The sequence below is a fragment of the Procambarus clarkii genome, chromosome 6 (assembly GCF_040958095.1).
Source record: "Procambarus clarkii isolate CNS0578487 chromosome 6, FALCON_Pclarkii_2.0, whole genome shotgun sequence".
Lineage (NCBI taxonomy): Eukaryota > Metazoa > Arthropoda > Malacostraca > Decapoda > Cambaridae > Procambarus > Procambarus clarkii.
In genome coordinates, this window is record NC_091155.1 from 31,759,903 (window position 1) to 31,777,979 (window position 18,077).

At 46.1% G+C, this 18,077-nt stretch overlaps 1 protein-coding gene across 1 annotated transcript in view; it reads left to right on the forward strand.

Annotated features, from left to right (window-relative positions):
- Window positions 1-18,077, forward strand: part of LOC138355777 (insulin gene enhancer protein ISL-1-like) — a 330,343-nt gene that overhangs the window by 120,482 nt on the left and 191,784 nt on the right. Inside the window, exon 4 of the mRNA XM_069311302.1 lies at window positions 9,625-9,723. Coding sequence (XP_069167403.1) covers window positions 9,625-9,723 — 99 coding nt within the window. The remainder of the gene's footprint in view (window positions 1-9,624; window positions 9,724-18,077) is intronic.

Consider the following 18,077-nt stretch of genomic DNA (forward strand, 5'->3'; position numbering starts at 1 on the left):
GGCTCAGGAACCTGTACACCTGTTGATTGACGGTTGAGAGGCGGGACCAAAGAGCCAGAGCTCAACCCCCGCAAGCACAACTAGGTTAGCACACAGACACGCGCGCGCGCTTTTGGGTCCAAGATCTAGACCTCGATCCTGCGGGCAATAGGTGACGGCAATATGTGAGTACACACACACACGCCCACAGTACAATCAACACGTGATCTCATTAATACAATCGTCAACACGTGATCTCATTAATACAATCGTCAACACGTGATCTCATTAATACAATCGTCAACACGTGATCTCATTAATACAATCGTCAACACGTGATCTCATTAATACAATCGTCAACACGTGATCTCATTAATACAATCGTCAACACGTGATCTCATTAATACAATCGTCAACACGTGATCTCATTAATACAATCGTCAACACGTGATCTCATTAATACAATCGTCAACACGTGATCTCATTAATACAATCGTCAACACGTGATCTCATTAATACAATCATTAACACGTGAATACGTCAACACTCCAGTAACTTGATCAAGCAATGTTCATATATACACGATCCCAACAGTCACCAGCTGTCAGTGGTCCCGAGGGCCACAGTGGCCCAACAGACACCAGCTGTCAGTGGTCCCGAGGGCCACAGTGGCCCAACAGACACCAGCTGTCAGTGGTCCCGAGGGCCACAGTGGCCCAACAGACACCAGCTGTCAGTGGTCCCGAGGGCCACAGTGTCCCAACAGTCACCAGCTGTCAGTGGTCCCGAGGGCCACAGTGGCCCAACAGACTTACCCCAGCAAGCGGATAAACAGGCAGTGGTAAGATAAATGTAAGCCATCTTGCGTGACAACCGACAGCGGTTAAATGAAGCAACGAGAAAAAGTGTTCAATTTTGTTGTCAAGGCAGCAATTTAGTAGAACCACAGGCTTTATAAGAGAATTATTCAAGACGGAGCTTCTTGGCACATGAGCACAGAATTCCAGTCATGCCTTCTACACTTTATATATATATATATGTGTGTATATCACGAAAATAAACACGTGATTAAGAATGTGACAATGTCAGACCACGGAGGAAAAATGAAACAGGAAATTTCCTTAAGTACTTTCGTATATTAAATACATCTTCAGAAGGTTAATAATTAAATACATCTTCAGACCTTCTGAAGATGTATTTAATATACGAAAGTACTTAAGGAAATTTCCTGTTTCATTTTTCCTCCGTGGTCTGACATTGTCATATATATATATATATATATATATATATATATATATATATATATATATATATATATATATATATATATATATATATATATATATATAAAATCACTGGCCCATTTCCTTTTCTGCGTGGCTGCTAAAGAGGGCACAAGCAGGTTGACCAGCGAACTCATCATCTGGTTCCTGGACGATGGCACCCTGGCAGGGGCACAGGAGTCTCTTCTAGGGGTTCTACGGCTTGTGAAATCTAGGGAAGATGAGTTAGGACACACCCTAAATCCATTAAAGTGTGAAATCATCTCATCTAGCCAACCAATCATCACGAATTAGTGAATAAAATACTACCAGAATACCTAAGAGACTCCAGTGGGATTCATGATCCCAAATTCACGGACGGAGCCGGCCAGTGGGACACTCTTGCCAACTCTCACCCTCGACAAACTTTTCCATACGACGGCAAACAGGCCAAATGGGATAGCCCCATAGTGGAGAATATCGCCACAGCATGCCTGAGGCAGCTTCTGGGCAGGACAAAGCACGCCTCCTAGCTGTGCAAGCTCCCCATGCTGGGGACTTCCTGTTGGCAGTCCCTAATTCCGCCTTGGGCACCCGCCTGGACCATGGGGCCCTAAGTATTGGTGTTGCTCTGCGCCTTGCCGCCCCTATCTCCACCGAACACCGGTGTGTTTGCGGCCAGACCAATACGGCAGCCATGGTCTCATCTGTCGTAAGACACAGGGAAAGATTGCCAGACATGAAGCAGTCAATGACATCATCAAGAGAAGTTTGGCTACAGCTGGGTGTCCAGCACAAAGGGAACCTCAGTTGTGCAGACCTGACAACAGCCAAAAACGCCCAGATGGAGTCACCCTGCAGCCGTGGAGGGAAGGTAAACAGGTTGTGTGGGACTACACGTGTGCGTCTACATTGGCTGATATTTATCTACCTTACAGCGCAGCTGAGGGAGGCGGGGCGGCCATCTTCAGGAAGACCCAGAAAACTAACAAGTACAGGGACCTAGAACGTTGTTACAGGTTCGTGCCAATAGGCTCTGAGACTCTGGGCGCCTGGGGTAAATGTGCACTTAAGTTCCTGAAGGAGCTGGGCGAGGAACTCATTGGGAAGACTAGAGACCCAAGAGCGGCCAATATAATATATATATATATATATATATATATATATATATATATATATATATATATATATATATATATATATATATATATATATATATATATATGTCGTACCTAGCAGCCAGAACTCACTTCTCAGCCTACTATGCAAGGCCCGATTTGCCTAATAAGCCAAGTTTTCATGAATTAATGTTTTTTCGTCTACCTAACCTACCTAACCTAACCTAACCTAGCTTTTTTTGGCTACCTAACCTAACTTTACCTATATAGATAGGTTAGGTTAGGTTAGGTAGGGTTGGTTAGTTTCGGTCATATATCTACGTTAATTTTAACTCCAATAAAAAAAATTTGACCTCATACATAGAGAAAAGGGTTGCTTTATCATTTCATAAGAAAAAAATTATAGTAAATATATTAATTCAGGAAAACTTGGCTTATTAGGCAAATCGGGCCTTGAATAGTAGGCTGAGAAGTGAGTTCTGGCTACTAGGTACGACATATATATATATATATATATATATATATATATATATATATATATATATATATATATATATATATATATATATATATATATATATGTATGTATGTATGTATAGAGAAGCAGTGTTACCCAGTGGTTGTGCTCGGGGGACACAAGCACCAGAGACACATGCATAAATGCATACAGCAAGAGCATGCGGGAGGGCCGGCTAATACCTGCAGCATGCACTCTCCTGTCCCCAGCTGGGCACCCACACTGACCACACAAGCCAAATACCCACATTGGACTCACCACGACTGAGAGGGGGTGAGTATAAATATAAATATATATATATATATATATATATATATATATATATATATATATATATATATATATATATATATATATATATATGTCGTACCTAGTAGCCAGAACGCACTTCTCAGCCTACTATGCAAGGCCCGATTTGCCTAATAAGCCAATTTTTCATGAATTAATATATTTTCTTTAATTTTTTTCTTATGAAATGATAAAGCAACCCATTTCATTATGTATGAGGTCAATTTTTTTTATTGGAGTTAAAATTAATGTAGATATATGACCGAACCTAACCAACCCTACCTAACCTAACCTAACCTATCTTTATAGGTTAGGTTAGGTTAGGTAGCCGAAAAAGTTAGGTTAGGTTAGGTTAGGTAGGTTAGGTAGTCGAAAAATAATTAATTCATGAAAACTTGGCTTATTAGGCAAATCGGGCCTTGCAAAGTAGGCAGAGAAGTGCGTTCTGGCTACTAGGTACGACATATATATATATATATATATATATATATATATATATATATATATATATATATATATATATATATATATATTATATATATATATATTGGGGTACTACCTCTGGTGCAATTCTAGGGACCCATAGCCTCGGAGAAGAAAATAAATTGTATTCAGAGTGGATTGAATCCAGAGAATCCCTGTGGCTTCTCTCTGAACACTTAAATACTTTCTTCTTTTTTTCGGAGAGGAATTCTTTTCACCCCTATTTTTTATTATTTTTATTACATTGTGTTACAGTTTATAGAAAAACACACACACATAACAATCACAGTTTGAAGGCCTCATCCAGCTCCTCGGAGGTTGGGTGCGTGGCCAAGATACAGAACGCATTTCCTCTCCGGATCACGACACTGAGGCGCTGGAACAGGAAACTGGCCACTCTTGAGTCTCTAGTTTTCCTAATGAGTTCCTCACCTATATCCTTCAGGAACTTAAGTGTACATTTACCCCAGGCACCCAGGATTTCAGAGTCGATCGGCACGAACCTGTAACAACGTTCTAGGTCCCTGTACTTGTTAGTTTTCTGGGTCTCCCTGAAGATGGCCGCCCCGCCTCCCTCAGCTGCGCTGTAAGGTAGATAAATATCAGCCAATGTGGACGCACACGTGTAGTCCCACACGACCTGTTTACCTTCCATCCATGGCTGCAGGGTGACTCCATCTGGGCGTTTTTGGCTGTTGTCAGGTCTGCACAACTGAGGTTCCCTTTGTGCTGGGCACCCAGCTGAAGCCAAACTTCTCTTGATGATGTCATTGACTGCTTCATGTCTGGCAATCTTTCCCTGTGTCTTACGACAGATGAGACCATGGCTGCCGTATTGGTCTGGCCGTGCATGGCCGCAAATACACCGGTGCTCGGTGGAGATAGGGGCGGCAAGGCGCAGAGCAACACCAATACTTAGGGTCCGATGGTCCAGGCGGGTGCCCAAGGCGGAATTAGGGACTGCCAACAGGAAGTCCCCGGCATGGGGCGCTTGCACAGCTAGAAGACGCGCTTTGTCCTTCCTGGAAGCTGCCTCTAGCAATGATGTGGCGATGTTCTCCACTATGGGGCTATCCCATTTGGACTGTTTGCAGTCATTTGGAAAAGTCGGTCGAGGATGAGAGTTGACGAGAGTGTCCCACTGACCGGCTCCTTCCGCGAATTTGGGATCATGAATCCCAATGGAGTCTCTTAGGTGTTCCGGTAGTATTTCCTTACCTTATTCACCTGTTGCACTGGTCGAGGATAAGAATGCTGGCAATGCTAACTGTGTCGCCTTGCGAATACCTATACCACCGAGTCTAACTGGGAGCGTTGCTTGGTCCCATTGGTCATCTTGCAGGGAGAGGTTTAACACTTTCACGGTTATTGACCTTAGGAGTGTGTCATATTCTGTTAATTTTGGGCTGTCGAAGGAGGGAGCACACCTTAGGAAATAGGTCAGTCTGGGCAAAGCCAGGCACCTTGTGAGAAGGTTATATTATATATATATATATATATATATATATATATATATATATATATATATATATACATATATATATATATATATATATATATATATATATATATATATATATATATATCGTACCTAGTAGCCAGAACGCACTTCTCTGCCTACTATGCAAGGGCCGATTTGCCTAATAAGCCAAGTTTTCATGAATTAATTGTTTTTCGACTACCTAACCTACCTAACCTAACCTAACCTAACTTTTTCGGGTACCTAACCTAACCTAACCTATAAAGATAGGTTAGGTTAGATTAGGTAGGGTTGGTTAGGTTCGGTCATATATCTACGTTAATTTTAACTCCAATAAAAAAATATTGACCTCATACATAATGTAATGGGTAGCTTTATTATTTCATAAGAAAAAAATTTGAGAAAATATATTAATTCATGAAAACTTGGCTTATTAGGCAAATCGGGCCTTGCATAATAGGCAGAGAAGTGCGTTCTGGCTACTAGGTACGACATTATATATATATATATATATATATATATATATATATATATATATATATATATATATATAGGGGTACCACCACTGGTTTAATTAAAGGGACCCACATCCTCGAAGAAGAAAATAAATAGTGTTCAGAGAAGACCTTGTTGTGGATTCTCACTGAATACTTTAATCTTTTCCTCTCCTACCACCCCTATATATATATATATATATATATATATATATATATATATATATATATATATATATATATATATATATATATATATATATATACACATCAACACATATATCATATCATATACACACAGACACATGAAGGAGGGGCTTGGGGCCCGTGTCCACCCTTCATGGGAGGAACTGGGCGGGTCCTGACCGCTAGTGTTACTCGAGAAAATCACTCATTAATCCTGTAAAGTTTAGTGAGGTTAGCCCCGGTCGTCAGACCACCTGCCTCGAACACACACACATTCTCTACTAAAGATATACTATCTGTTCGTCTGCTTATCCATCTATCGGTCCAACTATCTATCCACCCATCTATTTATCAATCTACCCATCTATTTATCCATCAATCTACTCATTATTTATCAGTCCATCCACTCATCTATCCATCCATTTGTCGACTTATTCATCCATCTATGTATGTCCTCCCCACCACACTCCTCCCGTCCCCCCCACCTTCCTCGTCCCCCACCCCTCATCCTCCACTCTCAATACTTCCGTCCCTGTCCCCCTCCCCTCGTCTGTCCGTCTGTCCCCTCCCCTCGTCCTCCCTCCTCCAGCCTTTTCCCTCGTCCTCCCCCCTCCCCACATCATCCCCTCTCCCCTCCCCAGCCTGGCTTCACCTCCCCCTCTCACTCTTCCCCTCTCGTCCTCCACCCTCGAGCAGACACACACTTCTTTGACCAATCGACTTGAGAATGGTCCAGGACGGACCGAAACGTCGTCGTCCCTTCACTTTCTAATGTGTGGTGTGGTCAACACACATTTCTTTTTTCAATATATATAATTGAGTATCTGGCAGCACCCGGGTCTCTTTCCATCTTTCCAGACCCTTCACGATGTCTCCCCCTGGCCCTCTTGTCCCTGTCCCCTAGGTCTCCCCTTCGTCCCTCCCCTTGTCCTCTCAGTCGCCCTCCCTCTCTTTACTCCTTGCTTCCCCCCCTCTCCCCCCCCCTACCCTTTCTCTCAGAAAATGTATTACTTGGAAGCCCTGAAACACCTATCCGGGTCTCTCAGGATATTTTTTTTTATTATTAATACATGAGGTACATGTGCATTAGTGCAGCTACCCTAGACTATATGAAGTGGAGTACAGTGTGTCAAAAAAGCTAACTAGGTGATGCTAAAAAATCCCCATCACACAGGATGGTTAGTCATACAGAGGCATGTGATAAGCGGTCTGCACTGGCAGACTCCGGATGCATTTTGAGGATATCAACAACACAAGATTGAATAAGGTAGCAGGAATATATTACGATCGCTAAAAACTCTAGGGAAATCACACCAAATATTTCACACTTGACAAAGAAAATAGCCTGGAGGTCTCTATAAATGCTAATATTTCGTAAAGCATTTAACAGGCTTATACCTACACGCTGTATTTACCTATTTGCCTCTACCTGTGCAAGAGTAGGGTGATGTTGGCTCCAAGCGGCTGGTCCTGTATTGTGAAGTATACCAGCATACCTGACCTTATCATAATGCTCACAGTGTTCCTGTATTGTGAAGTATACCAGCATACCTGACCTTATCATAATGCTCACAGTGTTCCTGTATTCTGAAGTATACCAGCATACCTGACCTTATCATAATGCTCACAGTGTTCCTGTATTCTGAAGTATACCAGCATACCTGGCCTTATTATAATGCTCACAGTGTTCCTGTGTTCTGAAGTATACCAGCACCAGCATACCTAGCATCATCATACTACAGGCGCTGTATTCTGAAGTATAGGAGGATATCGGGCGTTATCAGCCTGCAGGCGTTGGTGTACACTGCACCCCGAGGACTGTCATCACGGTGACGGCTCTCGGCCTCCTATCTCACGACGTGATGTGTTGATTAAGATAAGCGGGCAGGTATGTCAGTTGGCATCACCTGGAGTGGTCGCCTCCTCCTCACTGACAGATGTAAGTGGAAGTTAATGGATGGGTTGGTGGGGGGGGGGGGAGGTGTAGGGGTTGTGTGGGGATGGTAGTGGTGGTGGTAGTGATGTAAGGGTTGGTTGTAGTGGCTGTTGAGGGGGTATTGGTGTTTGTAGTGGTGGGGATGGTGGTGGGGGGAGGGTTGTGGTGGGGGTGGTGGTGGTGGTACTCATTGCTGTGTTGGGAGTTGTAGCGGTTTTTATGAGGGTGATGATGTTGATAGTTGTGGGGGGGGGGGAGTAGTGTTAGTTATTATAAGGGGGGGGATGGTTGTGGCTGGAGTGATGGTGGGGAAAGCAGATATTGTTGTGGGGGTGGTTGTGTTTTTAGTAGGTGAGGATTGTTGTGGTGGCGGATGATGTTGGGGGGTGGGATGATGATTGTTGTGGTGGTGGTGGTGGGGAGTGGTGGTTGTAGTGGTGGTGGTTGTGGTGGGGAGTGGGAATTACCTAACAATGACAACAGGGAGGTGTGGTCCAGCACGTTATGCCCCGCCTAACAACCTTGTTGTACTTGTCGTGTTACAACTTGACTATTCGGACATTTAAATTCTTTGTCGAATCTGGTGTTAAGGTTGTGGGTGGAGGCGGCTCCCACACCCAGTGTGGGTGGAGGCGGCTCCCACACCCAGTGTCCAGTGTTGACCACAGTCCACCACAACAGCAGTTCCTTACTGTCCTTCTGTAAGGAACTACTGTTCCTTACAGTCCTACAGGCCTTGTAAGGAACTGTAAGGAACAGTCCTTCTGTTCCTCAGTCCTACAGGCCTTGTAAGGAACTGTAAGGAACAGTCCTTCTGTTCCTTACAGTCATACAGGCCTTGCGCTACCACCTTCCAACTGTGTCCTCTTGTATTACTTTCTCTCAGTTTATAGTGACTGTCCACCTTGTCTGTTACCCCTCAGTATCTTGTATGTTGTGATCATATCCCTTTGTTTCTTCTTTCCTCTAGCATTGTGAGGTTTGTTTCCTTAATCTTTCCTCGTGGCTTAACCGTCATCAGTATGCACTCGGCAACTCTCAACGTCAGCTTGATCCGTCTCAACTGTATCTTTGTCCCAAGTATCTTGTATGTCGTGGTCATGTTTCCTTCGAGTACTATGTATCGTTCAGGTGGTTGGTTCGGTGATTTATCTAATTTTTATCTTCTTTGTTCTCATCCTCATCACCTTACATTTGTTGATGTTGAACTCCGACAACCACTTGCCCAACCAGTCCTCCTGCAGCTTTAAGAAATCCTCAGGCATTTATGACGTCATGTGTAAACACTGGAATGAAGATTGTGTGAAGGAGAAGTGTTAGGTGTGCGGGGTCCAGGGACCTGGGTCCGCACGCCGGCCCTATAGGCTCTTTGTCTATAGAAACATGTGATTAACATATCAGTTATCATCATTTTAATTATTATTATTTGCATTATTCAGTATTATTATAATTATTGCTGGTGTTCTTTGTCTTATTATTGTTGTTTGCCTTGTTAATGTTCAAGGAAGAGTTGGGTTCCGCGTCAGTTGCTCACAAAGAAACACCAGAGAATACGAGATAGACTAAGAGCGCTCCGTTCTGTAGGGTTGAGTGGGGAAGTTCCGTTGTGTCAAACAGGTGACTCTGGCCTCTGGCGGTGATTGTAATGTGGACCCAAACACAGGTGTGTGTGAGTGTGAGTGTGAGTGTGTGTGTGTGTGTGTGTGTGTGTGTGAGTGTGAGTGTGAGTGTGAGTGTGTGTGTGTGTGTGTGTGTGTGTGTGTGTGTGTGTGTGTGTGTGTTTTAGGAGGGCGCGAATACCTCGTTATTTATCAATCAGTTAATTCGTGCCTCGTGTCTTGCAGAGGTGTTAATTGTGCATGTTTGTTGTTGCTGTTGCAGGTTGTTTGGTGCTAAGTGTGACAAGTGCGGCGCTGGGTTTAGTCGCACGGACATGGTGATGAGAGCGCGCTCCAAGATCTTCCACTTGGACTGCTTCAGGTAGGCCCTCGTACACACTCACGTACACGCACACACGCACACACAGTACCCATAAGAGGCTGGTGTATAAGCTGGAGAAACAGGCAGGTGTAACTGGTAAGGTGCTCCAGTGGATAAGGGAGTACCTAAGCAATAGGAAGCAGAGAGTTACAGTGAGGGGTGAGACCTCAGATTGGCGTGAAGTCACCAGTGGAGTCCCACAGGGCTCTGTACTTGGACCTATCCTGTTTACGATAAACGTAAATTAATGATCTCCCAGAGGGTATAGACTCATTCCTCTCAATGTTTGCTGACGACGCCAAAATTATGAGAAGGATTAAGGCAGAGGAGGACAGCTTGAGGCTTCAAGAAGACCTGGATAAGCTAAAGGAATGGTTCCACACATATTTATTAGAGTTGAACCCAAGCAAATGTAACGAAATGAAGATAGGTGTAGGGAGCAGGAGGCCAGATACAAGGTATCATTTGGGAGAGGAAATTCTTCTAGAGTCAGAAGGAAAGTCCTGGGGGTTGATATCACGCCAGACCTGTCCCCTGAAGCCTATATCAAGAGGATAATATCAGCGGCATATGCAGGGTTGGCTAACATAAGAACAACCTTTAGAATCTTGTGTAAGGAATCATTCAGAACATTATATACCACATATGTCAGACCAATCCTGGAGAATGCAGCTCCAGAATGGAGTCCATGTCTAGTCAAGCATAAGACTAAACTGGAAAAAGGTTCAAAGGTTTGCCACCAGACTAGTACCCGAGCTGAGGGGTATGAGCTACGAGGAGAGACTACGGGAATTAAATCTCACGTCGCTGGAAGACAGAAGAGTTAGGGAGGACATAATTACCACATAAGATTCTCAAAGGAATTGATAGGGTAGAAAAGGACAGACTATTTACCTCAAGGGGAGGACACAGGTGGAAATTAAGTGCAAAATGAGCCATAGAGACATTAGATTTTTTTTAAGTGTCAGAGTAGTTAACAGATGGAATGCATTAGGAAGTGATGTGGTGGAGGCTGACTCCATACACAGTTTCAAGTGTAGATATGATAGAGCCCAATAGGCTCATGAACCTATACACCTGTTGATTGATGGTTGAGAGGCGGGACCAAAGAGCCAGAGATCAACCCCGCAAGCACAATTAGGCGAGTATAATTAGGTGAGTACACACACAAGGAATCATTCAGAATATTGTATACCACATATATAAGACCAATCCTGGAGTATGCGGCCCCAGCATGGAGCCCGTACCTTATCAAGCACAAGACGAAGCTGAAAAAAGTTCAGAGATATGCCACTAGACTAGTCCCGGAGCTAAGAGGCATGAGTTACGAGGAAAGGCTGCGAGAGATGCACCTTACGACACTGGAAGACAGAAGAGTAAGGGGAGACATGATCACTACCTACAAAATCCTCAGGGGGGTATTGACAGGGCAGACAAGGATAAACTATTCAACACTGGTGGTACACGAACAAGGGAAAACAGGTGGAAACCGAGTACCCAAATATGCCACAGGGACGTTAGAAAGAACTTTTTCAGTGTCAGAGTAGTTAACAGATGGAATGCATTAGGAAGTAATGTGGTGGAGGCTGACTCCATACACAGTTTAAAGTGTAGATATGATAGAGCCCAATAGGCTAAGGAACCTGTACACCTGTTGATTGAAAGTTGAGAGGCGGAACCAAAGAGACAAAGCTCAACCCCAACAAGCACAAATAGGCGAGTACAAATAGGTGAGTACAAACACACAGCTCATAGAAGGAGAGTGAAACTGATGGTCATGGGGGACCTAAATCACGGAGAGATCAATTGGGAATCAAGGAATCCCCATGGCGGGGGAAGAAACGTGGGGAACAAAGTTAGTAGATGTTATAGACAGGAATTTCCAAACGCAACATGTGAAGTATGACACAAGGGAAAGAGGAGGGGATACACCGAGCCTATTAAACCTGATTTTCACCCAGAACGTAGAAGACATCGAGAATTTGGAACATGAAATACCTTTAGGGGCCAGTGACCATTGTGTCCTAGTCTTTGACTACATGATGGAACTTTAACTTGTGACCAAGAGAGAAGAGATCTGGGTAAGGAGAATTTACTACAGGAAAGGGCACTACAGGAGGATAAGGGACTACTTGGGAGAAGTGCAGTGGCAGAAAGAAATTAGAGGAAAAAAGTCCAAGATATGATGAACCAAGTCATATGGAAATGCAAGGAAGCCGGAGATTGATTTATACCAACAGTAAAGGAAAAAGCAAGAGGGAGTATAATAACCCATGGTTTAATAGACAGTGTCAGGAAGCACAAATGGCCAGCAGGAGGGAGTGGAGGAAGTACAGAAGACAAAGGACAGAGGACAACAGGATCAGATACAACAGAGCTAGGAACGATTACATTAACATAAGAAAAATTATTACTGAAAATAGCCTAGTGACTGATAACATTTGAGTAACACTGATATTTATGGAAATATCCATAAATCTGATAAATTATGATAAAAATATCCGATAAATTATGATAATGATATTGCAATCAAAGCGAAAAAGCAACCCAAATATGAAGAAAAATGTCTGTGAACGAACAAGTGACAAGACTAAAGAAAACAGAGGGGGCATATAAGAAATCTGCGAGGCGCTGAATGCCAGTTTCCATGGAGTGTTCACAACCTAGTGTTACGGCCACTATGGGTCGCAACCGGGTTCTTTGCTGGAGAAACCAAAGTACTAGTATCCGACCCCAAGTCGGTAGTGGCTTTCAAGGAGTAGGCTTGGTATTGTAAGTAAAAAAAAAAAAGTGGGGGAGTTGAAAGGAATACGACACTTCATCCTTTGTCAATATATTCACATATTATCACTTTCCCATCACCTTAAATAGAATCATAAACGAAGTATTACTACACAGATATATACACATGTGTCGCTCTCATAGGACGCTAAGCGCTCCTCGATGCTCATACAATGCAGCCTTGTCAACTTCCGTGTTTCCTCAACACACAGTACCGTCCTCAACCAGTACCGGGAAACACCAACGAGTCTACCCTAGCCACGGGCCAGCCTATACGCAGTCTCACCAGGTGCTCCTTGTGAACGCCCACAATCCCTCTCCAGCCTGGTGCTGGCAGAGAACATCAGCCTCGCGCTGCTGGGCCTCTACACGAACAAATACAAGGGTAGCGAACCCCTGGCAGGAGCTTCTTGCAACTAGCTAGTTACACTCCTCCGTAGCACCTCACTGTCGGTCGTCTCTTCCTCTAGCCAGTGCCGGCATACGCCAAATTCTTTCACTGCCACTCCAAAGGCAGAAAGTAGATACCACACAGTTCTTCTTCGGCGGCGGCTCACTGCTCGCGTAAAGCAGAATTGAGTAGGGAGATAACAGGCTGCCCTGAGTAGACTGACTGTCTCCGTACCACTGCAACCCTACGTCGCCTCTGTGGATACAGACACGTTATCAGTAAACTGGCCGGTACTTGTCAAACTAGGCATGTCACTTAAGGACTCTTGACATTGACATACAACTCCTATCACAGTAGATGGCGAGAAGTCGGACTGGCGAACAGTAACGACTGGAGTACCTCAAGGATCGGTGCTGGAACCAATTCTACTTCTAATCTACGTAAATGACATGTTTACAGGAGTAGAATCCTACATGTCGAAGTTCGCGGATGACGCAAAATTAATGAGAAGAGTTGTGACAGATGAGGATTGCAAGATCCTCCAAAAGGACCTGGGCAGGTTGCAGAGATGGTCAGAGAAATGGCTACTGGAGTTCAACACGAACAAATGTAAAGTTATGGAAATGGGATCAGGTGATAGGAGACCAAAGGAACAGTACACAATGAAGGGGAACTGCCTACCTGTGATGATTCGAGAAAGAGACCTGGGAGTGGATGTAATATCTAAGCTAACTCCTGAGGCACATAAAAATAGGATAACGACAGCAGCGTACTCTACACTGGCAAAAGTTAGAACATCATTCAGACACCAAAGCGAGGAGGATTTTAGGGCGCCTTACACTACCAACGTGAGACCAGTCTTTGAGTATGCCACACCATCGTGGAGTACCCACCTGACGAAACACATAAGGAAACTGGAAAAGGTTCTGAAGTTTGTGAGAATTACGAGCGATGGGATATGAAGAGTGCCTGAAGGAACTGAACCTTACGACACTAGGAAAAAGAATGGAAAGGGGGGATATGATAGGAATGTATAAAATACTCAGGGGAATTGACATAGTGGAAATAGATGAAATGTTCACATGTAATATTAACAGAACGAGGGGACATGGGTGGAAACTGGAAACTCAGATGAGTCACAGAGATGTTAGGAAGTTTTATTTTAGCGTGAGTAGTGAAAAATTGGAATGCACTTTAGGAGCAGGTTGTGGAAGCAAACTCTATTCATAATTTTAAAACTAGAGATGATAGTGAAATGGGACCGGAGTCATTGCTGTAAACAACCGATGGCTGGAAAGGCGGGATCCAAGAGCCAGTGCTCGATCCTGCAGGCACAAATAGTTGAGTACACACACATGCGCACGAACACACACACACACACACACACACACACACACACACACACACACACACACACACACACACACACACACACACACACACACACACACACACACAGACTTGAAAATTACTAGAATTGGATGTGACAAAGGCTACAGGCCCAGATGGAATCTCCCCTTGGATACTAAAGGAAGGAGCAGAAGAACTGTGCCTCCCGCTCTCCATGGTGTATAACAAATCACTGGCAACAGGGGAACTGCCAGAAATTTGGAAAGCAGCTAACGTAGTCCCGATATACAAGAAAGGGGATAGACAGGAGGCATTGAATTACAGACCAGTGTCCCTAACCTGCATACCATGCAAGATGATGGAGAAGATTGTGCGAAGAAAGCTAGTGGAGCACCTGGAGCGAAAGAACTTTGTAACACAGCATCAACATGGATTCAGGGATGGCAGGTCCTGCCTCACAGGGTTACTTGAATTCTACGACCAGGCAACAAAAATAAGGCAAGAAAGAGAAGGGTGGGCAGACTGCATATTTTTGGATTGTCAGAAAGCCTTTGATACAGTGCCACACAAGAGGCTAGTGAAAAAACTGGAGATGCAGGCTGGAGTGAAAGGGAAGGTACTCCGTTGGATACAGGAGTACCTAAGTAACAGGAGACAACGAGTCAGTGTGAGGGGTGAGGTCTCAGATTGGCGAGACGTTACGAGTGGAGTACCGCAGGGGTCAGTCCTTGGACCTATACTGTTTCTGTTATATGTAAATGATCTTCCAGAGGGTATAGAATCGTTTTTCTCAATGTTTGCCGATGATGCAAAAATTATGAGGAGGATTGAAACTGAGGACGATAGTAGGAGGCTACAAGATGACCTAGACAGACTGAGTGAATGGTCCAACAAATGGCTGTTGAAGTTCAACCCGAGTAAATGCAAAGTAATGAAACTAGGTGGTGGAAATAGGAGGCCAAACACAGGATACAGAATAGGAGATGAAGTACTTAATGTAACGAACAGAGAGAAAGATCTAGGAGTTGATATCACACCAAACCTGTCTCCCGAAGCCCACATAAAAAGAATAACGTCTGCGGCATATGCGAGGCTGGCTAACATCAGAACAGCGTTCAGGAACCTGTGTAAGGAATTATTCAGAATCTTGTACACCACATATGTAAGACCAATCCTGGAGTATGCGGCCCCAGCATGGAGCCCGTACCTTGTCAAGCACAAGACGAAGCTGGAAAAAGTCCAAAGGTATGCTACTAGACTAGTCCCAGAACTAAGAGGCATGAGTTACGAGGAAAGGCTGCGGGAAATGCACCTTACGACACTGGAAGACAGAAGAGTGAGGGGAGACATGATCACAACCTACAAAATCCTCACAGGAATCGACCGGGTAAACAAGGATAAACTATTCAACACTGGTGGGACGCGAACAAGGGGACACAGGTGGAAACTGAGTACCCACATGAGCCACAGAGACGTTAGAAGGAACTTTTTCAGTGTCAGAGTAGTTAACGGATGGAATGCACTAGGCAGTGATGTGGTGGAGGCTGACTCCATACACAGTTTTAAATGTAGATATGATAGAGCCCAGTAGGCTCAAGAATCTGTACACCAGTTGATTGACAGTTGACAGGCGGGACCAAAGAGCCAGAGCTCAACCCCCGCAAGCACAACTAGGTGAGTACACACACACACACACACACACACACACACACACACACACACACACACACACACACACACACACACACACACACACACACACACACACACACACACACACACACGTTACTTAAAACTTGAAGAAAAATTTATAATAGTATGCTGGCCGCCCAACTCTGATCTCGTCCATTAGCGAGATACATATTGCTGTTCATCCTGGGAGTGCAAGGATAACAGACTATATCCAACTCTCAACACTCTATAGTGGCCAGGTGTGGTGACCAGAGGCCAGGTGTGGTGACCAGTAGCCAGGTGTGGTGACCAGTAGCCAGGTGTGGTGACCAGAGGCCAGGTGTGGTGACCAGTAGCCAGGTGTGGTGACCAGTAGCCAGGTGTGGTGACCAGTGGCCGGGTGTGGTGACCAGAGGCCAGGTGTGGTGACCAGAGGCCAGGTGTGGTGACCAGTGGCCAGGTGTGGTGACCAGAGGCCAGGTGTGGTGACCAGAGGCCAGGTGTGGTGACCAGTAGCCAGGTGTGGTGACCAGAGGCCAGGTGTGGTGACCAGAGGCCAGGTGAGGTGACCAGAGGCCAGGTGTGGTGACCAGTGGCCAGGTGTGGTGACCAGAGGCCAGGTGTGGTGACCAGAGGCCAGGTGTGGTGACCAGAGGCCAGGTGTGGTGACCAGTGGCCAGGTGTGGTGACCAGAGGCCAGGTGTGGTGACCAGTAGCCAGGTGTGGTGACCAGTGGCCAGGTGTGGTGACCAGAGGCCAGGTGTGGTGACCAGAGGCCAGGTGTGGTGACCAGAGGCCAGGTGTGGTGACCAGAGGCCAGGTGTGGTGACCAGTGGCCAGGTGTGGTGACCAGTAGCCAGGTGTGCTGACCAGAGACCAGGTGTGGTGACCAGAGGCCAGGTGTGGTGACCAGAGGCCAGGTGTGGTGACCAGTAGCCAGGTGTGGTGACCAGTGGCCAGGTGTGGTGACCAGAGGCCAGGTGTGGTGACCAGAGGCCAGGTGTGGTGACCAGTGGCCAGGTGTGGTGACCAGAGGCCAGGTGTGGTGACCAGTGGCCAGGTGTGGTGACCAGTAGCCAGGTGTGGTGACCAGTAGCCAGGTGTGGTGACCAGTGGCCAGGTGTGGTGACCAGTAACCAGGTGTGGTGACCAGTAGCCAGGTGTGGTGACCAGTGGCCAGGTGTGGTGACCAGAGGCCAGGTGTGGTGACCAGAGGCCAGGTGTGGTGACCAGAGACCAGGTGTGGTGACCAGAGGCCAGGTGTGGTGACCAGTGGCCAGGTGTGTGGTGACCAGTGGCCAGGTGTGTGGTGACCAGTGGCCAGGTGTGGTGACCAGTGGCCAGGTGTGGTGACCAGAGGCCAGGTGTGGTGACCAGAGGCCAGGTGTGGTGACCAGAGACCAGGTGTGGTGACCAGAGGCCAGGTGTGGTGACCAGTAGAAAGGTGTGGTGACCAGTGGCCAGGTGTGTGGTGACCAGTGGCCAGGTGTGTGGTGACCAGTGGCCAGGTGTGGTGACCAGAGGCCAGGTGTGGTGACCAGTGGCCAGGTGTGGTGACCAGTAGCCAGGTATGGTGACCAGTGGCTAGGTGTGGTGACCAGAGGCCAGGTGTGGTGACCAGAGATCAGGTGTGGTGACCAGTAGAAAGGTGTGGTGACCAGTGGCCAGGTGTGGTGACCAGAGGTTAGGTGTGGTGACCAGTAGCCAGGTGTGGTGACCAGTGGCCAGGTGTGTGGTGACCAGTGGCCTGGTGTGTGGTGACCAGTGGCCAGGTGTGGTGACCAGTGGCCAGGTGTGTGGTGACCAGTGGCCAGGTGTGTGGTGACCAGTGGCCAGGTGTGGTGACCAGAGGCCAGGTGTGGTGACCAGAGGCCAGGTGTGGTGACCAGTGGCCAGGTGTGGTGACCAGAGGCCAGGTGTGGTGACCAGAGGCCAGGTGTGGTGACCAGAGGCCAGGTGTGGTGACCAGTGGCCAGGTGTGGTGACCAGAGGCCAGGTGTGGTGACCAGTAGCCAGGTATGGTGACCAGTGGCCAGGTGTGGTGACCAGAGGCCAGGTGTGGTGACCAGAGGCCAGGTGTGGTGACCAGAGGCCAGGTGTGGTGACCAGAGGCCAGGTGTGGTGACCAGTGGCCAGGTGTGGTGACCAGTAGCCAGGTGTG